The sequence below is a fragment of the Centruroides vittatus genome, unplaced genomic scaffold (genome assembly GCF_030686945.1).
Source record: "Centruroides vittatus isolate TY-2023 unplaced genomic scaffold, ASM3068694v2 contig_393, whole genome shotgun sequence".
Taxonomy (NCBI): domain Eukaryota; kingdom Metazoa; phylum Arthropoda; class Arachnida; order Scorpiones; family Buthidae; genus Centruroides; species Centruroides vittatus.
This window is the reverse complement of record NW_027122209.1, coordinates 340,839-362,411: the sequence shown is the minus strand read 5'-3', so window position 1 is coordinate 362,411 and position 21,573 is coordinate 340,839. Positions and strand designations below refer to the sequence as shown.

The following is a 21,573-nucleotide window of genomic DNA, read 5'->3' as shown; positions in this document are numbered from 1 at the left end:
GTATAGCACTTATATATGGAATAATATATATCCAAATATAAGTGTAAGTAAAAATGCCAAAATTGGTCCAAATTGATTTTTGCATCTGACACTAGTAATAATATAATTTTTAGATAAGTTAGTGAAATAAAAAATTCGGTGACTTTTTGCAACTTTGGATATCCGAGCGCTTTTTGTATAAGTACTGTACCTGCAATGAAATTTCTGAGAAAACCGATTACGAGTTGCTGCAGCGATTGTGTTTGTGTAATGGTAAATATGTTGGTTGAATTGGCTGTATTGAACACGATAATTATGCGGCCCGTGCTTGTCATTCTCTGTTATCTGGCCGCTGTGAAAAGTTTGGCGACTCCAACCATTCCGCACTCGAATCAGTTCCAACAATTCCATTTCCGTTGCTGGAACTGGATCTCCCACCTCTACTTTGAACCAAATGAATAATTTTGAAAAAAAAATCAGGTGGCTCTGGTAAATTTAAAAAAAAAATGTTTATTAATCACAATCTTTAAGTAACGCTTCATGGCAGAAAGGCATTTTTCATGTTTATCGTAGGCTCATAAGGGACGCGGTCCGACATATCCGGGTCAACTATTTAAAAATTTCTGATCCGTCTGATTTCATATCTGTAAATTATATAAAATTTAAAAAGAAATATTAAAATTCCTTTTAAAGACAATATATGAATAATTAGTTCATTTATTGACTTAAGCAATTGGAGCAGTAAATAAATGACTGCATCGCCCCTAATGACGGTTTTAATAGTTTTCGAAACTACTACTGGAGGCGCTACACTCACATATTCTCAAATTATTCTTTAATTTATGAATTTAAAAAAAATAAAATAAAAATCTCTGAAGAAATTTTTTTTATTAATCTAAGCATAATTTATATACAATTAATTCAACATTTTTATGTTACAAATAATTTATACAAAATTTTGAAAGAAGAAATGTGTTTAAAAATTTTTCCATTATAAAATAAAAATATATTCTATAAAACTTTAAAAGTTTATTTAAATATATTTATTTTTTCTATTTTGATAGAAATTGAATTTTAAGTGGTGTGTGATGAGGTTTATAAATTATTAATTTTATAAATAAATAATGTACATGAAATAATGTGCATGAATATTTCATTTTGTCAAGTATGAAAATTTGTATTTAATTAAAATATTAACTTATTCGTCAACTTTGATAAGAACTCTGTGTTTAGAAAATATTTCAATGCCTTCATCCATTTTGGTCAGTTCTTTTTCCAGCATTTCCTTTTTTTTCTTTGCTCTTAAAGTATCGCAGCACACCGGTAAATGTATATATTCACGTAACAATTCTTCTTTATCTAGAAAAATAAAATAATTTGATATCAAATTAATGTTTTTATTGCTTTGACATCCTTTAAGTTAACAGTTTTAAACAGGATAAATGTATACATACTTTTTTTGAATTTTTCTAATGTACTTATTCTTTCCTCTTCACTTAATACTATGTGACCGAGAGGAATCGAAGGATCCACTTCTTCCTTCTTTCTCTTCAATTCTTCTTCTTTCTGTTCGTATTGTCTTTGTATCAAGCTATAAAACAATTATAAATTAATCAGCCTATCATTCTAGACCAGGGCTGTCCAACTGGCGGCCCGCCAAATTATTTTTACGGCCCGCGAGTACATTTTACTATGAATAAATTTGTTACTAAATTATTATTATTAATATTAAAATTATTTTACTATGTGAAAATTACGGCCACAATGTTCTCATTAATATATTATGAATATTTTAAAGTTTTCTTTTTAGTATAAATAAAATATTTTTTTATTAACATAAACTGACTTTTCATTTATCAACCTTCTTGGCCCCCGAAATGTTTGGTGAAGAAAATATGGCCCGCGGGCTATGATAAGTTGGACAGCGCTGTTCTAGACGACTCAAAAACAAATCCTGATAGGTTAAAAAAAATCAGAGAATTCTGGATCCATCCTTTATCCCCTGGAATATGTCAGGCCCATCCCTCACCACCTGGCCACCTCATTGTGGACCTTGTTGAGCCCATGAGGCTTAATAAAATGACCCTCTTAGTACCCACAGGGTAGAACAAGTAAAAAATAAAAAGAACATTAAGAAGTATTTTTCTGGTACATCGATTTAACTAGTTAAACAATAGAATGCCAGGTAGTGAGAGCAGGGCCTAACATATGAGCTAAATCATCCATGAAATAATGAGGATGTGAACTAGATTTGAACTCAGATTTCTTGTGAAGACAAGCTGAAACCTTTATAGCCGACTGCAGAGATATAGTTTACGTTAAACGATGTTTAATAGCCGAACGGTGTCCAGGCGTTAACTGGCTGAACCGCGGTTTAAAATGCGTTGCAAAGACGACGGTCGTCTGTTTCTGAACGTCATCTAAAATTCTAAATGAACCTCGGAGAAACGTTGGCTATTACTTTCTTCTTTGTTACTCCCCCCTCTCATGAGTCGTTTAACCAATCAGGTCATCGTTTATGACGTTAGAAAAATGGCGACAAACAACGTGTTCAAATCATGCCGGAATTTTTCCGAAGAAGAAAAAAGTGTCCTCGCAGAAATCATAAAAAATTATCCTGCAGTTGAGGAGAAAGGTTACAACAATCGTATTTTGGGGATGAAAAAAACCGCATGGGAGATGATACAGAATGAATTTTTTTCGTCATTTCCTTGTCGGTCTGCTCGCAGGAAGACCTTATTCTTATTCGTTAAACAAGACGTCATTATTATTATAAACGTCTCTACCACTATACAAAAACTTTTTAAATATATTTAATGGTAGTTTGATAGATTCCTGCATACAGTAGAGATGTGAACTCCGATAAGATCACCGGCTGGAAGCGTCTAGTGGCATAAAATCGTAATGTCGTTAACAACTGTTGTTCAGTAGTTAATGACAATCCTCTTCTATCTAGATGCTTAATTTCGTCGTCAATACGATGTAAAATACGAACAAATCCAGATTTAGAAAATCTATACCGAATTCAAAATTTGTTCTCGGAATAGATTTCTAAAGGATCATTCCGATCTTGTATTACCCTTTCTCTCTTCATAATTGTCGAGATAAATAATTTCCCGTTTACAAGATTTATTAAATGAACAATATTTATCGTAACAAACTTTGCGACCAACAAATGGCGATTTCTACTCAAATAAAATGGTGTCTAAACCTGCTATCGATGGAGTCTAGAAAATAGGTCAAATAACTAGTTTCGAATCGCTGTTTAAACTGCGGCAAGCGAGAAACTTCGTCTCTGTAACAAAATTTTTCTGAACCGCGGTCTACACAATCTCTAAACTGCCGTCGGCGTTTAAACGTCGTCTCTTAAAAATGTCCGCTCAAATGTGTTTTAGTCTGCCAGGTCAAGAATTTGAATATTCAGACTAAGTGTTTGTGGTTATCAGAATTTAATGAGAATTGTTGATAGTGATGCTTTAAAGCTTCCAGGAAATAACTTTGCACATATGAATTTACAAAAAATTTAAAAGTAATTGAATGAAATTAAAATTATTCTATACATAAAAAAAATCATTGTCTTGGTATAATAATGTGATATGGCTATATTTTCATTTATATCAAGAATAAATGCTACTAATGAGTAAAATTTTCATTACATCTGACTCTGAGATATGACGAATGACTTTCCTCACTATTGTTACATTTAACTACCAAAATTTAATTAATATCATTAATGCTCTATATATAAAAATAATCTTGCCAAATTTCAGAATTTTTGATTCATCATGTCCTAATATATAATGCAAAATAAACACAAACAAACAAACACATGCACACATGTACTGTACATGATGTGTTTATTTTGTAAGGTTTTACATTTTTGGGTTCCTGGAGTGTGAAATTTTCAGAAATGAAATGAAAATAAAAACAAATAAAAACTGGGGAGGAGTCAAACTTTGATTGATCATCATACTTTTCCTATGTTATATTCTAAAGTAAAAATGAAAAAATTATTAGAATCAAGATTAATTTGGTAAAAAAAACTAATAATAGACCATACATTAACTTTCTACAAAAATTTTGTATAAAAAACATGAGGAAAAGATATAAAATTTTATGTACATTTAATTAATTGTCAAATTTATAAAATATACAGTAATACCTTGACTTATGTCAATTTCCAAGAAGTCAAAACAAACGAAAACTTTATTAATATTTTGCAACAATGTCAATGTAATTCAGCATGAATAATAAATAAAAATATTTCTGTTCTTTTTTGTTTTGTAATAAAATAATAAGGAATAAAATAAAATACAGTATAAACAATTACATATAAACAACATCGCTAAACCTGATATATTATAAGACTGGACACCAAGCAAATGCCGAAACTCTATTGGGCTAGCTGTAATAATCGTCGATGGTTATAACATTAGTTTATATATGCTGGAAGGGGAGATTGGACTGGAGGTCTGGATAGTGTAACTGGCAACACATCTGCATGGTAAGCAGGAGTTGTGGGTTTGAGTCCCGCTCCGGGCCAATTTTTTCTCCAGCAGTTCTAAATTATTTAAATTAATTAATTAAATTATAATTATTAATGTTAATACGAGATGGCGCCTAACGCTTACCTCTAGAGCCAAATTGGTATGTAATTCATTTAGTAATTAGCCTTAAACTAGCCCGATAGAGTTTTGGTATTTGCTTGGTGTCTAGTCTTATAAACAATTACTTTGTTACATTTAATGCATTAGTAAATGGCAGTTATTTACTGTGCTTTAATAGTTGCTGTATGACAGATGCACTTTGTGTCTGAATCAATAAACATCTGATATATACCGTATTTTACGGACTATAAGACGCTACGGATTATAAGACGCACCTTAATTTTTAAGCAATTTAAAAAAAAAAATACCTATAGGAGGCTACGGACTATAAGACGCTCCTGAATTTTGGAGGCAATTTTTTGAAGAAAAAAGTGCGTCTTATAGTCCGTAAAATACGGTATATACACCTGTTAAGTATATATTGACTGAATATCCAAACTGAGCTATAAAACCAGAAGGTTGTTATAGCAAAAAGCTGTATAATGAGAACTGGGTGTATTTTAATTATTTATTTATTTTTGTTGTTTCTTTAACTTAACATTAACATGTATACATTTAAAAGGTATGTTATTAGGGGTTTATAGGGGTCTAAATAGCTTTTAGGAGGTTAGGAGGGACTTGATACCATGCTGATATATAAATAAGTAAGTGGATTAATAGGAGAAAGCAATACAACACTTGGGTGATCTGTCAAAGGGGAGTGTTTACTTGGGAGCACTTTCTATGGAAAACTAGTCCCTATTTAGATATCAGACATACGAAGAAAACTCAGAAAATTCCATCCCGCCATTGACAAGGCAAAGACTTGCAACCAACTAAAAGTGTTTAGTGGTTTTATTCATCTGTATAAGTCTAATTATTGATGGGCAATAAATAAATGAGATAACTGTTTAGTTTGGGGAAGCTCAAAAACTGTGATAAGAGAATTTTGATCAATTACATAACAATCTTCTTCATTTATATACAGCATACAATTACACAACATATATTTGTATATTAATCATATAACTGACTTAAAACATTCTATTACATGTTTAACTTCCCAAACTAAGCAGTTATTTTATTTGTTAACTGAACATTTTTGCATTATTTAAAAATAATCTTTATTTTTTTTTATTTGATTTGTAGAGGATTTTAAATCTATAATATAATGTAGTTTGATTTAAAAGGAAAATGTTTAATAAATATAAAGAAAGGATTTTATTACACTATTTTCATTTGATAAATAAAATAACTTATCAGAACATGTGGCTAGAATGTGATCAGTTTATTTCATCCACTTTGATGAAGTTAAAATATAGCAGTACTTTAAATATAATTTAAACCAATATTAGGGAGGGCTCAAGTTAGAATGTGCAAACCTACATTTATCCTGTACCACTGTGAATGTAGCCATTACCACTGGATGAAGAGGAACTCTTAGATATTGTATAAATATGTATATAAGTACATTTGACATATTCAAATCTTTTTCCTGTAGTTATTTAAGTTTTTCTCAATTAATTAATTAATTTACAAAAGTAAGGAGGGCTCAGACTCTCCTGGACACCTTAAATATGCTATTGCCAAATTTTTTATCACTGTATAACAATACTAATAATGAGCATGTTCTCTACAACACTTAAATACTTGTAATAAAGTATGTATTCCAAGCAGAAGCTTACAAGTTTGTAGGGCCAACAGGTATCATGATCAGACCTTGTACTATATTATAATTAATATTGAAAGCTTTTATTTAATTCAAATTTCTTTGAAATGCAGAGATTGTGAATAAAAAACAAATTGATCTGAAGCTAGAATTTTTATACATACTCCAGGATAAACAATTATAATACTGGTATATTTTCTCTTTCTAATGGTCATAAAGCGAGAAAAAAAATATTTACTGTAATACTTTATTTAATAATTACTAACAATTAATCAAAGCTTTTATAAATTTTATATCAAATTAAAAGACAAAAAACATTTGTTACATTCCTATCCCTTGAATAATAATCAAATGGATTAATTATGTATACATAAATAACATCTGGATAATTATTTTAACAGAAGTTAAGTATCTTAGATTACTTGAAAAAATGAAAAAAACTTGGATGTCAGCCAAGAAGTTGAATTATCATTTCCAGTTTGTAGTTGAATGCTATATTACTAACAGTTAGTTTAATAAAAATTCCTTAATATATGAATTAAACAAAAATTTCTATTAAATTAAATATAAATCTTCCTTTATAGGTTTGTCATAAAATTATGAATAAACATAACCTGACTGGTAAGACAGCACACATTTCTCTCTCACAAGTTAATTACTTTTAACAAAAATTAATTAACAACTTAAATCTTGACTCTGATTAAATTAAATGGAAAGAAGTAATTAATCAGACAGGCAATATATTTAAAATAAAAGCGTGAAGTTAATAATTCAAGTAATAATAATATAATATGATTAAAAATTATAACATTATGGCAGTTAACTATACGAAATTAATTTATTATATTTTTTTAAAATTAATAATATTTAAATTACTATTATATACATATAAATATACTTATAACCGTATAAATTTTACAAATTAAATATCACTTTTTGCCATTATTTAAAATCTCTACTTCTATTAAGTTCTACATATGTTAATGTTAGAAGAATAACTTTTTAATAATTCAACAAACACTTTAATCTTCATAATTTTAACTCAGATTTTGTAGATATCATATGGATAAAATAGCTTTAGTTATACAAAAACTACAAAAACTAAAGCTATTTTAAGAATGAATAAATATTAATATTGCTTCTAACAATTTAAATGTAACAATACACTTGAAACATTTTTCACTAAATGATTAGACAGATTTCACTTTGTAAAATGCTTTAAATTTAATTCCAATTAAATTTAAAAAGACTACAAATGTACAAATGACTATAAATTGGTATCATTGTGCCTATATATATGTTGCACAAAGTAAAAACTTATGTCAATTTAGATGACAGTCAAATTTTTTCTTAGTGTTTTTCTTTGGTAAAAATAAGCTTGGCACTTCAAAGCAAAGTGTAAAAAACATTAATATAGGTAAAAATCTTGTAGGTACTGTTTTGAAACACAAAGCTTACTTTTATCAAACAAAAACTCCTAAGAAAAAAATTTGATTATTATTTAAATTGCTGTAATTTTTTATTTGATGCAAATTTGTACATCTCAAATGGTTTTGTTTGGATATCAATTGTTTTTTGGTCAATGACTGTTATTACATCAAGACAGATAATGATGTACTGTACTGTACTGTACTGTTCGTTCAGTGCTTGGTGACATGAATGCCACCAGCTGAAAGGTTCAATACACAGTTAGTAAAATCACTATAAAATTTGAAAAATTTGTGCTTTTGTTATTCTGGATAACATTTTGAATGAAAATCGTTTGTTTCAATACAATTTTATCCTTACAAGCATAAAATTAAGTGATAAAAGTAAAATAGTTCTATGGGAAACACCATGAACTTTGACCCATTGATCTGGAAGTTTTGCCAGAATCTCACTAATAATGAGTAAAAACTTAAGTTTAAAATTTGAGCTGTCTAGAGCCAGTAGTTTTTTCTACAATCATGTGCAATGCCAAATGAAGAGAAGAAAAATATACAGCTTTTTTTTGGCAATTTTTGTACTTTTCAATTACTTATATTTCGGCAACACCTTTTAAAGAAAAACCTGAAAATTGGCACACCACCTAAGAAAACAAGTATCTTTTGAATGAAATATTCACTTACTATAGGCATTTGGGGAGCAGTGAAATCAACCTCCGAAAATCAGCAACTCTGATTCCTGTATGTATAATCAGTCAGTGACTTTTCACTTGGTGCAAAGTCGCTATCATGACTCTCAATTTATTAATTATAATAATTATTAATTTACATGTTTTGGAACAGATTACAGTAATTCTGATAACCTCAAAACAATTAACAACATAACTTGTGATTATAATAATACACAGAGTCTACTGTATTTTAAATTTTATACTCGAGAGGACTGAGTTTATTTATTAAGATGAAAATAAAGTACTTAAAAAAATAATATATTCAATATCTTTAATTAAAGTAATGAAATTATTTTATTGCATAATGAAATTATTTATTCTAAATAATTTATAAGATTAACAAGTTTCATAATTTATAAAATTATTAGTTTATTAAGTTTCATTTATATATATTAAGAAATATGTATTATTTAAAATAATACAAAAGGACTATTTTAAGGTTATCAAAAATTATATTTTACAATCAATGTTTTTGATATAAATTTAGCTATCTTCAGTATCAAACGAACTTTATAAACAGAACAGAAGTTTTACAGTCCAGAAAAAAAGTTGCTTGGTGAAAAAGAGAATTCCAGAACATGACTCAATCTTGGTCAATACAATTTTACCATTAACAAACCAAAATAAAATTTTTTGAGAAATTCATAAAACTATGCACTTTTTTTATATTGTTGGTCGCCCTTTCATTTCATGTTGGTATAAAAAATCACAGTAAGCAAAAAAGTAACCTGGCAAATAACGTTCTATTTTTGAGAATAAAAAAATGTGTTTGGTGAATGAGTGATTGCTATAAAAAAAAAGCCACGGTAACCCCTGTAAATAGAACTGCATTATATATAATATTCAAGTTTTCCAACTTCCAGTCATAAAAAAATCTACCAAAATGCAAGTCTTGCCAAAACTGTATTTCTTATTCTTAGTTTTTCATTTCCAAACCTTACTTGCAAAATGCATTTAAAAAAAAAACAGTTTTCTTTCAATTGTATAATTCTGAAGTGGGAAAAAACCAAGAAACAAATACACTTTCGGAAAGATTTGCATTGTGCTGAACTTTGTCATTATTTAAGTTGGAAAACTCAAAGCACTATCTTTAATGATAATGCTTTGAGTTTTCCAACTTAACTGATTATTAGAATAAAAATAATAACTATTAATTAATTAATTTAAGTTTATACAATTCACAGTTAAACTTACTATTTGGGGACTTCACCTAACTGATGAATCTTCATTTCTTTCCCTTTTGTTGATTTTATAGATTTGGCATCTGAAGCATTAGATTTTGCAGACCCACAATTAAAAATGACTGATTTTGAACAAATGTTATCATTATTTTCATGTTTTTTATGTGACATCTATAAAGGGAAAAAAACAATTTTTTTAAGTAAATTTTTTTAAATATTCAGTTTTATTATTTAATATAAAATAAACATAAATTTTTGTGTGTTTAATTTTTCTAAGAACTTACAGCACTAAAGTGTTGGTGAGTTGGTACATCATCATGTGTTTCAGTCTGATTAGATTCTTTATAAGAATCAATATCTGAAGGATTTTGATTAGAGTTATCTGGATTTCTTTCTTTCAGAGAGGATGTTGAATTATCATCTTCAAAATGAATTAAATCATTATCACAATTTCCCCTGATTTCATTTAATTGATTTTCATCTAAATCAGGTTTTGGACTAGGTGATTTATTACTGTTTTCATCTCCACACTGCTGTTACATAAAAAAAATATATTAACATTAAATATTTTTATTTAATACTTATTATGAACATTAATACTTTTTTGTAATACACTAAAACCTTGCTAAGTCAAACTGTGTTAACTCAAAGCTGTCAACAGGTCCTAAACACAGAGTTTAGGGTTTTGGATATAATACAGTTTCATTAAGCTAAAATTGCCAGTACTTTTAACTTGGACTTATTTTTCCACATACTCTCACTATCACCTTTTGATAGGTCTATGATCTTCACTTTATCTTACATTCCATGTGAATCTAGATGATTAAAATAAACAAACATTGGCTACATGCTGAACATAATTCCATGCCATTACAACCTTGCATCAATATCCTATTACTGATATTGTATGTTACCAGCATTCTGATTGGGACACAAGGGGACGTGACAATGCCTTCAAAAGTACAGTGGGTGATCGGTTAATGAACGTAATCCATTACAAGACTTTGTTTGCTATCCAAATTGTTCATTAACCGATTATCGATTTACCATAGGTTTTTATGGAAATTTGATTAATTCGTTCTAAAGACCCCAAAAAATAAAAAAATATATTCTTTCTTACTATGTTTATTTACTGTATATGTAATAATAAAAATACACATATACACAGTCTTGCATTTTTATTAGTCATGGTTTTTTTCATTTGTGGGGGTTAAAGAATCTGTCTATTGTCGATTGCTTTTCTCTCTTATTTGGGATTTTTCAGTATAGCATTGTAATTGTAGAGATCCCTAAACCTATTAACCTCAACCTGGTTTAAATGCCATTCTAAGACCACTGTTCTGACATCTCCCACTTCTTCAAAAAAAATGTTTAATAGCAGATATCCAGATATCGACATTAATTCTCTTATTCAGAAGAAAACATATCTCTCTGAGTTTCTTGGTGTTATTCATTCAAGAGTTCTTGGTGTTCTTCTGTCGTCAGATCAGTTTCAGGTTCTATTATGAGCTCTTCAATGTTCTTTATTTCTCAGATGTAATTTTTGTTACTCCTTAAGCTGATTGAGTCATCTTAATAATACAGTATCTTTCTTAGATAAAATTTAACTGTGGCCTACTGTAGACCTGTTCAAACCATACTGCCCAGCAACATCAGACATCTGTCCACTCTCTACCTTTGCTATTATACTCTCATCTTTTGAAAATAAAAACCAACACAAAACTTAATGACTGCCTGCCCGATAGTCTTGCGAATACTATAAAAAATTCATTCTGTCAGAAAAACAAAAGGCTGGAATTACAAGGGAGAGTTTCAAAGTTCGGAGGACTATCCGATTGGTATATACCAGGTTGAGCATCGACGTCGACGTCTCCCACACTACAAAAAGTTTCGAATTGTTGCCTGAAGACAAGGAAAGACCAATCGATATTCATTATTTTATGTCGCTTCTTGTGTTTGTTCTGTGAGGTGTTCGTTGTCCGAACATAAAAATCTTTCACAAGAGTGTTCGTTATCCGAACTGTTCCTTAACCGATCACCCACTGTACTATAAATGATACACTTTTATAATCATTCTTTGAACAGATTCTTAATAAATGGCTTGATAATGGGAAATTTATGGCCACAGAAAAATTTGAGAAAATTGGATATTAAACTCCTTAATTTGAAGTTGTGTTTTTCTTTTTAAACTTCAACTGAACAAGGTTTTACTGTAATAAATTATTACAAAAGTGTTGGCAGATGGTTGCTTGAAAATGCCTGTTGATACAAGAGACATTTTAATTTTTAACTTTTTCTTCCCTGTGGGCACTAAAAGGCTCTTTCCTCCATTCCCATCATGTGTTCTGCCAGAATCACAATGGAGCAGTTAGATGATGAGCATTAGGTCTATATTTCATGGACAGTCTGTCCTAGACTGTCCATGAAAAATTCTTGTGATTTCTGATCCAAATTCAAATCTAAATCCACAGAACAGCAGACTGACACCTTTATCATCACAGTCATCTGTCACAAGAGACTGGAATTTTGAACCAGAAAATTTACTTTTCTTGTGATAGTCTGAGTTAGAAAGTCATTCTCCATCTTTTATCTATGATGGCCATTCAATGGAAAGTGAAATTCACCCATAATGAGCATAGAGGTTGACTGCATACATAACTTAGTGTACTAGTGCTACATGTGAAAATTATTTTTATTATAAAAATAACTTTCTGTATGAAGAGTGAAAAAATTATTTTTATAATGTAGGAGGATAAGAAAATTTTTTCTGCTGTAAAAAATGAATTAAAAAAATTACTTACACTAACTGATGGTGGCAAAATAGATAGAGAAGAATCACAGGTTGCTACTGAATTACTTTCATCATTCAATTTTTCTGATTCAATATTACTACTTGGCCTTCCCTTTAAATTAAAAACAAAATTAAATCTTTATCAAAAATATTTATTTGAAACATTGATTACTATTTAAATATACATAATTTATAAATGAATTACAATCATATAAAATATAATAAATCTGTATTATAAAAATCAAAAAATAATCGAAAGACAATATTTTCCAACATTATAACTATAATCTTTTTGTGTATGTAAAATTACCATGTTTTCTCAATCCTACTGAACACCTGATTTTTGAGGTAAGTATCAAAACTAAAAAACAGTTAGCTCGCAACATGCAAAAAGTAAATGTATTTAAAAGTAATAAATGCATTTTGAAAAGTGTTTCATTTTCATGTTTACAGTACTTCACATTTTTTAATTTATTTATTATTCAATTATCAGGTATAGATGATTTGCAGACCAATACAAAATGACAGTCAAAATTAATGTATGATCAATATTTTAACAGCAAGATTTCATGTTGGTTTGCATAAGCATGAAATTTATCATATACAGTATCATACTGAAATATCTGTATACATGTTCTTCAGCATAGTGGATAACTCTCTGCTTAAATATAGCGCCATAGGAGACACATCTGCTGGACGTCATTTGCTTGTCTTGCTGTAGTTCAAAAGATCACCAAAGCATTCTGAAACCAAAACTAAAAGCAAAGTATGAGGAAAGTTACCATGTCTATACTGAAAACCTAATAAAAGTGAATTGCCAAGCAGAATGAAGAGCAAATGATGCAAATGATAAATCAACTTTGTTCCTGATTCTAACTTTAACACACACCCCAATTTTTGAGACCAGAAAAGCCCAAAAGAAAAAAAAAAGGCATGCATTAGAATTGAGAAAGCATTGTATTTTAAAAAATGAAATAATGTATATAATAGTCTTCAAAATTTGTTATTTTATTTATTTATCACTTGTAAAACTCAAATGGTTCCAAAAACAAGAATTTCAACAACTTTTCTAAGAAAAAATAACCCTTCATAGAAATTTTAATTCCAATTAAGAGACAAATTAAATAATAAGAATAAAGTTTACTTTTATTACATAAATAAACACAATACATCTTCTGATATTAGGTTAGATTCTGTGGAGTCATTTCTGAATCCTGATGACTACAAACAAACATCCTTCAAGATCTACACTAAACAAAATTTTTAACTTTTTATAATGGCTGTATTCTCAACGAAGAATCAAGAGTTAGAAGTAAACCAATTACAGTTCAATTTACTTTTACTGTGTGAATGCTTACTGGTTAACTTCTAAACTGTAGATTCTTAACTGTGAACGCAAACAAAAAACTTTGAATGCTAATGACTAAAAAAATATCAATCAAAAAGATATTTGTCATCCAAGATTTTTACAGAGATTTACAATTCCTGTGCACTAGATTGGTCAGATATTTATTATCAATATTATTATTAATACTGCTTTTTTATTCTGAATTTGAATAGTAATAGTTATAAAGTATTCTAGGTTAAATTGCACAAATGGAACTCCAATGGTGGCACTTCCAGTTGCCATCTTGCTTGCAGACATCATGTTTGCAAGCAAAATGGAGATCGGCATAACAAATAATAAATGCATAAACTTCTACTCACTGATAAAATATGGGTAAACTCTTTTTTTCATTGAATTTGGAATGGCACTTGATGTAGATGGTTTCTCTGTTTCTTTCCTATTCTGTACACTTTACTTCACAATACTCCTGAGTATCCTGAGAGTATCCTGTTCTGCATTCTTTTCTTCACAATACTCTTTGGTGCCTGTGGCACCAAAGAGTATTGTGAAGAAAAGAATGCAGAACAGGAAAGAAACAGAGCTCAGGCTCATGTCACACTACAGTATGCTCTGCTTTTGGGTAGACTTTTGCTGTATGTTCAACAAAAATCTTGAATCATTCCCCAGGTTTTAATCTCTCCCAACCTAACAGTTTTTTTTTATACAAAAAGGCATGAAGATAAGAATCAGACAGTCCTCAGTGTAGTGTAATGGTAGATTCTTTCAATTCTTTAGGCAGCCCTACAAACACTCAATTTTCTGAATATGCACTCCTATAGAAGATCCACAAAATATTCAGCATGTTTCACTGTCTCATGTTTTATCTCAATTCCCTCCAAATCATCAATATGATTGTAGTCTTTCCATTCATTGGTAAAAACTGTGCTCCCTGAATTTACATATTTCTAATTACTCAATTTACACTATATTTCATCCTGTCATTTAGTTTAATCACAATGTAAGAATTATCTTTGCAACAGATGCTTCTGATTACCAATTTGGTACCTTTCAACAACCTTCTTTTTTCATACTTTCATTTACATATGACGATTCATCAATTCTAGTCTTGCCAGGACCACCAATTTTCAGTGAAGTTAAATTAAACAGAGAAACCCTCAAAACATCCTGTATGAAATTTTCCCAGTCTGCAGCTGTGTGATTGTTTAAGCTCACTACTATACATGTCACATTCAAGTAACACTACGCAAACTAAATGTCATATGAAGGATAGTATAGTCACCAAAGAAATTTTCCCAAATTTGCTTCTGAAGATACCTTCAAATGCTGAAGTGAAAACCTTGCATATATTACAGAAGAAAACTACCAATTTGCAGTCCTCCCAAAAAAAATATTTTCTGTTGGCCAAAACATGTTTGACAAAATGCAATGGTTGCAAACCAAACTTAATAGCAAATTTTATGCCCAATGGAATACACTTCTCAATTTCAATTTCAAAAATAAATACAGTAAGACTCCGCTTAATGTGGGGATACATTCCTAGATGACAAAGTGCTAAACAAAACAGCATTAAACAAGGTCATTTTAACATAGAGTAAATAGGGATAGAGGAACGCGCGACCAAAAATAAACAAATTTTACTTTAATTTTAAGTTATTTTTATATTAATTTGTATAATAATAAATGTTAAGTAACACATAAACATGTAGACAGAAATGTAAAGTTCATTTTTTGTGATGAAAGTCCTGACTTTTCTTAAATTTCTGTTTTTTGCGATAAAATTGTGAAGTTTCATTTGTCGCGTTTTTCTTTCCTTAAGCAGATGTTGGTGGCAGAAGATCGCATCCAAAATGCCCCGTTTTGCTTTTGTGCTCCTTTCGAAATCTGGATCATTCTCTACAATTTGATCAATGATTTCGTTACCAAACTTTTACTAAGAAAATCTGTAGAGAAACTTTTTGTGTTCTTTGTTTTCAAAATCTCTATTTTTCAGTTCTACACGAATTCCTTCTGTCAGTTCTTGAAGGTCGTCCTTGGTAAGGCTCTCGCCAGAAAAGCTGCAGTAACTCCTCAATATCCTGATTGTCTACATCTCCTAGTCCTGCTGTATTGATTAGGTTGACTTTGATCAATCTAATGATACAGCGATAGGCTCTTCTGGTTGAGAATTCTTGGATATCTTCAGCCATAACTTCCACACTTCGTTTGTGCATTTATCAGTTAATTCTTGGCAAGCCAAGCCAATATTGCCTATTGCATCCATGATGTTATATTTTTTTCTAAACTTACACCAAACAAACATAGATTTAAAAAAGTACACCTTGTTGCTACTTTTTTCTGATTGGTTTGTGTTCGTAAATAATCGTAATATATATGAATCAATGAAATGCCGCAATAATTTAAATCAGCATAAATTTTGAGCTTTTTTAAGGCTTCAAGTAGCCTGCGTTATATTGAATCAGCATTAAGCGGGCTCTTACTGTATATAAAAAAATTGGAAAATTCCAGGAAATACAATACATAATAAACCACATAATCTTTTTTCAACTTCACACCAATCTTCCAATTACTACTATAAAAAAAAGTTCAGCACTGACCTGGACACCGAAACAGAAACTCACTGTCAATAAATCATCAAATCACAATGTTAATGAGATTAGTAGAAGTGGGGTTCCATTTGTGGAATTTAACTATATTCTAATAAGTTTAAAGAGAATATTTGGCCTTTCATGAAGAGATACGATACCTAATCAAATAATCCTTATGGAAGCAAACTAATTACTCTTAACAATTCTCACATAGTGACTTTAAATGACTTCAACTAAAATGGCTTTGACACCTCTCACAGCACTTTAAACCTTTGAATATTTTGGCTCTCTTATTATATAACACTATAAACAGTATGAGAGGTAGAAGCAGGCAAAAATGCAACTCTTGTAATATACTGATAGGAATACAATCCTTCAACAATCTCATTACTATACACAAATTAGAAATCTGGCCAATAATAAACATCTTTGGCTTCAGAAAATTGCTAAAACATTCCCATCAAGTCTAATAACACACTTCTCTGTCTATCTTTCATTAGATGTGATAAATAAATACATAACTTAATAGTCAATTACTAACAGTGTATTTTGATCAATTATTAAAGTATGGTATTAAAACACTGGCTTATATATTATTCTGTTATATAAAAGAATTTAATATAGTAAAAAGTCTGAATCTAAAACACCAAAATTTCAAACAGACATAGAATGAAATATTTTATGTACCAATATAAATATATAAAAAATATCACAATTAAGATAAAGAATAATAATGTAAATGCTCACTGATACACTGAAAACTTTAGATTTAACATTTTTATATTTATTTGGTCCAATTTTCTTCTGCGATAACTTTAATTTTTCTTCCTCTTTTTGTTTACATTTCTCTTGGATTTCTTTTAGTTTTTTAAAATTTTCTTTGGCATAATCTTTTGGTTTTGGTTCTGAAAACATTTCATAAAAATTACTAAATTACTTTTATATACTATCTTATTAAGTATTATTATTATTAATTTATAAACTATTATTGTCATTTATCATTAAAACTTAAAAATACTTGGTTTAGGTTTTGGTGGAGCTGCTTCTAAATGAATATCTTGTAGTAGTTGCCCTATAGTTGAAGATATATTTCTGGTTTGATACATTGCTCTTTCATTTGCCATTATTTAAACTAGCTAAAAAATTCAAAGTTATATTAATAAATTTATATCTGAGATCCTTATCTTTAAAACACAATATTAGAAATACTTAATAAAAAGCACAGTTTTTTTAAAAAATTAGAATGTAGTATTTCAAAATTATAATAATAAAATTATTGTGCATATAAAATACTTCTCACAGCAATTAATTAATTTAAAAAAATATATATTTATATTTACTGGTATATAACATATAAACAGGGTCAGCTCAAGGCAGGTGTAGCTCATGTAAAAAATCACATAGAAATGTGAACACTTTGGGATAAACTTTGCATATCTGACATGTATTGCAAGTATTTTAACATAAACCTCTTCATTCTAGTCAGCATGCTTTTTCTAAAAAAGTTATTCTGGTATGCATATATGGTGACTAAACATATAGTATTGTTTTTACTGAGCAACTGCTGGTATAGCATATTAGCACATACTGGCTGAAAAATAGCCCTGATTCTAATATACATTGTAGAAGTACAGTACATATTAAATCATACAGTAAGAATATGTAAACAAAAAATCTGCACAAAACTCAAACTTCTTTACTTTTACAATATGATTATCAAGAAACAAAAATTGAGAAAATTATTTTTGTCTGTCTCTCTAAATTATGAAATCTGGTCCACAATCTTTTCTGATTTTAGTCTTGATGCCAGCCATTAGAATTTAAGTGCTCCAAATTAAATAGGCAGAGCTTGGACTTTATGCATTATATCAGTTCCGCTTCATTTTTGGCAAACTACCCATTTTCATACACCTTTTGTTTCAGATGGTGCCAGAATCGTTCTGTTGATTACAGCTGAGAAACATATGCAGCATTGTTCTCTTTGCTGACATAAAGGACTCCATATTCCTCTATCATGGAAACTGTATTGGCTGACTGTAGAGACAATGTTTAGATGCTGATGACAGTTTAGAGATATGTTTCTTGTTTGCTGCTTGTTCAGATGGTGATTAAAAACTGGTTATTTAGTCTACTTTCTAGACTCACCCAACAGCAGATTTAGACAGTGTTTTAATCCAAGTGGAAGTTGTCACATTGTTTTGTTTGTTGTAAAGTTTAGATAAAAATAGATATCATTCTTTTGATAAATGTTGTAAACAAGATGAATCAACATTATTATTCATTAATTAATTGCTTAGATTCGAAATAATATAATCAAATGCTTTAAATTTGTTTTAAATGTTCCAATTCTGATAGTCAAACAGGTGAAGACTTAGGACTATAATTAAACCAGATGCTTTTATTTACAACTGAACAATCATGTCAGTTATAAAATGTTAATGTATTTCAGGTTCTTTATTGTTATAATTTCCTTGCCAGAACATTCTGTTAAAAAAATTTTAATAATTACTAAAACCTTTTTATGGAAATAAAAATAATAAAATATTTAAAATTATTCAGCTGAACAATTACAAAGGGAGAGAGTAATACAAGATAGGAATAATTCCTTAAAAATCTATTCTGAAGACAAATTCCAAATTCTGTACAGATTTTCTAAATATGGAATTATTCATATTTTAAATTGTATTGGCAAAGAAATTAAACATCAAAATGAAAAAGGATTGTCATTAACTGCTGAACTATGATTGTTGATGGTTTTAAGATTTTATTCTGCTGGAAGATTCCAGAAGATAGCTGGTAACCTTATTAGAGTTTTTTTATGATGTCACAAATGAATAACCTGATTGGCTGAACAACTCCTAAAAAAGGAGAACAACAACTAAAACAGCAAAGAAAGTAATAGCCATTTTGTCAAGGTTCATTTAGACGGTGTTCAGAAATGGATGATCATTGTCTTTGCAACTCATTTGAAACCACAGTTCAGTCAGCCAATGTATAGACACTGTTCAGTTGTTAAACATCATTTAACATAAACTTTAATCGACTATATATAGTAGACCCCCTATAACACAGTAGATACGTTCTGTGTTATATGAATCCGTGTTGTACGAGTCACTTAAATACAGCCTGGCACACGGACTGTGATTGGCTCATGTATTTAAATGACTCATATAACACGAAACGTATCTACCGTGTTATTGGGGGGTCTACTGTATGTTGCATTATGTGCAGCTGCAAGATCTAACCAGAAGGCATCTAAAGGGTGTTTATTGGAAAATGGGATCAGCCTCCTCTTAATATACTCTAGTTGTGTACACTTATTTTTTCATGCAGATGCAGGGGATCCTATGAATGCTTGAAATTTTCCTTTTGGACTGATTGCTACCCAAACCAACATTTTTTGAGGAAAATTTGCATGGCAATTAAATTTTATAGATCAACCTCAACTCCTATCCTTACAACAGTACTTGTTCTCAGTGCAGTCACTTCTATCAAAGGTACAAAGGTAAAATACAACTCATCATTGACAACATCTACTTTATTTGAAGTCCCGAAAACACCCTCATACATTTTTCATATCAGTTGTTTTTTTGTATATTTTAGAGCCAACTTTCACTTCTAAAAGACATTTTGCCAAATAGAATGTAAAAACATTCTATTTAGCACACTGATGAGATATTTTAAACTTTCTTCCAAGTTTTCTTAGTGACTGTCCAACTTTTCCAAACACCTCTCTTTCCAAAGACTCTCTTTTGCCATCTGTCATTTTAATTCTAATTTTTCCACTCCCTGGAAATCTAACAATAGTCTTATCACTTGCCATTCCTATATCCCCAAAATGCTTAACTAAGAAACGTCTCCCCTTTTCTCATGTTTGTAAAATTTGCCAACTACAATTTTTCTTTCCTCTTCTTCAAGCTGCTCCAGTTTGTTTACATTTGGAATATTATTGCCACAACAGAATACATTTAAATCTAGATGAGTCTGGGCCGCAATCTATGCTAACATATTGTTGAATTGAATTGAAAATGTCATCAAATTAATATTGTCATTAAAGACTTAAACAGAAATCGAAATTGATTAAAAAATAACAATAATTCAATTAAAAAAACAGCATGTCAGTATTTAATTTTAAAACCTAAAATAGAACAATTAAGTTCAACGTTGGAACAAATATCTTCACCTTTAAATGATTATTTAATTAATAAGAAGTTTCGAAATAATGTTTTCACTCACGCTTCTTATTTTCGATCAACAATTTTCAAATTGTTTTGACGACTTTGCGCCACCTGAGAAAATTTCAAACTTTTATTTTTTATATTTTTAAATGCACTAATAACATTAAAAAAATTTTATTAACGGTTTTATTAGAAATATTTCTTGTCCGACAAAAATATGCCGATTTGTAATGAAAATAATAATTTGTAAAATTTCAAAGAAAAATTCTTCATTCTTAATGTCTTGCTAATAATTCTATTAGACAGCACATTCCACCGGTTAATATACCAGAAATATTTCCCCAAAATGTTGACTTTCCATGTAGCAGGTAGACTAGAAAAAGCGTAGCGATTATAATCCAGAATCTGTGTGCAACGCAATTATCGACTTTATAAAAAGGCAAATAGTAGCATAAAAATGTATCGAGAGAGAAATTAACTCCAGAAAATCCCGTTATGCATTCTTCGATGTTATTTGGCCATTTCAGTCCAACGAGATACAAAAACATTACTAAGATGAGGTTACTTGAAACGATGTTGAAGAGCAAAAGGAATGCGAACTTTACACTTCCCAATCTGTTTTCCAGATCACGCCCCAGAAAATAGAATGAAAACATATTAAAGATGAGACGAATTATATCGTTGCAACAAAATGATGCTGAAATTAATCTTTTCCATTCGTAGTTTTTCAAGATCCATTTTATACTGATGCAGGAATCTTCATAAGCCAAATATGGATAAAAGAAGTTAGTAACTTGTAACGATATGACAGAAATCGTAATGATACACTCTAGCATGATCGTAAAGTTTTATGTAATTATTGCGATTATTAAACAATAATGGCGATTATTAAACAATAATGACAATTATTTGTTTTTATAAATACTGTTTGCTTGCAAAATTCGCGCGAGCGAAGTCGCGGGTAACAGCTAACCATTTAATAATAGTAATGTAGATCAGTGATTCTCAAAGTGGGGGTCGCGACCCCAAGGGAGTCGTGAAAAATATTTGGGGGGTCGCTGAAAAATTGATGCCAGATCAATGTTTTTTCAAATATTTTAT

General features: G+C 29.7%; 1 protein-coding gene across 3 annotated transcripts; it reads right to left on the bottom strand.

Annotated features, from left to right (window-relative positions):
- Positions 1 to 881: 881 nt before the first annotated feature.
- Positions 882 to 20,594, bottom strand: LOC136976123 (enkurin domain-containing protein 1-like). Of its 3 annotated transcripts, none has more exons than XM_067271336.1 (8): positions 20,531 to 20,594; positions 17,313 to 17,430; positions 17,042 to 17,199; positions 12,372 to 12,473; positions 9,855 to 10,103; positions 9,584 to 9,741; positions 1,434 to 1,570; positions 882 to 1,338 (listed from the first exon to the last, which is right to left on the bottom strand). In XM_067271336.1, the coding sequence occupies exons 2-8, from the start codon at positions 17,416 to 17,418 to the stop codon at positions 1,178 to 1,180; spliced, it is 1,071 nt and encodes a 356-aa protein (XP_067127437.1). In that variant the 5' UTR covers positions 17,419 to 17,430; positions 20,531 to 20,594; the 3' UTR covers positions 882 to 1,177. The 3 variants fall into 3 exon arrangements, with proteins under 3 accessions (XP_067127437.1, XP_067127436.1, XP_067127438.1); XM_067271335.1 differs by having other exon boundaries at positions 20,478 to 20,576; XM_067271337.1 differs by having other exon boundaries at positions 883 to 1,338; positions 9,855 to 10,100; positions 20,478 to 20,576.
- Between the last annotated feature and the right edge of the window lie 979 nt (positions 20,595 to 21,573).

Excerpts from the sequence above, each read along its gene's own strand:
- LOC136976123 (XM_067271336.1), bottom strand. The coding sequence starts at position 17,418 with ATGGCAAATGAAAGAGCAATGTATCAAACCAGAAATATATCTTCAACT. Across the intron at positions 10,104-12,371 it reads TTTTGCCACCATCAGTTAGT|CAGTGTGGAGATGAAAACAG; the intron begins GTAAGTAATTTT and ends TTTATGTAACAG. Across the intron at positions 9,742-9,854 it reads CTCACCAACACTTTAGTGCT|ATGTCACATAAAAAACATGA; the intron begins GTAAGTTCTTAG and ends TTCCCTTTATAG.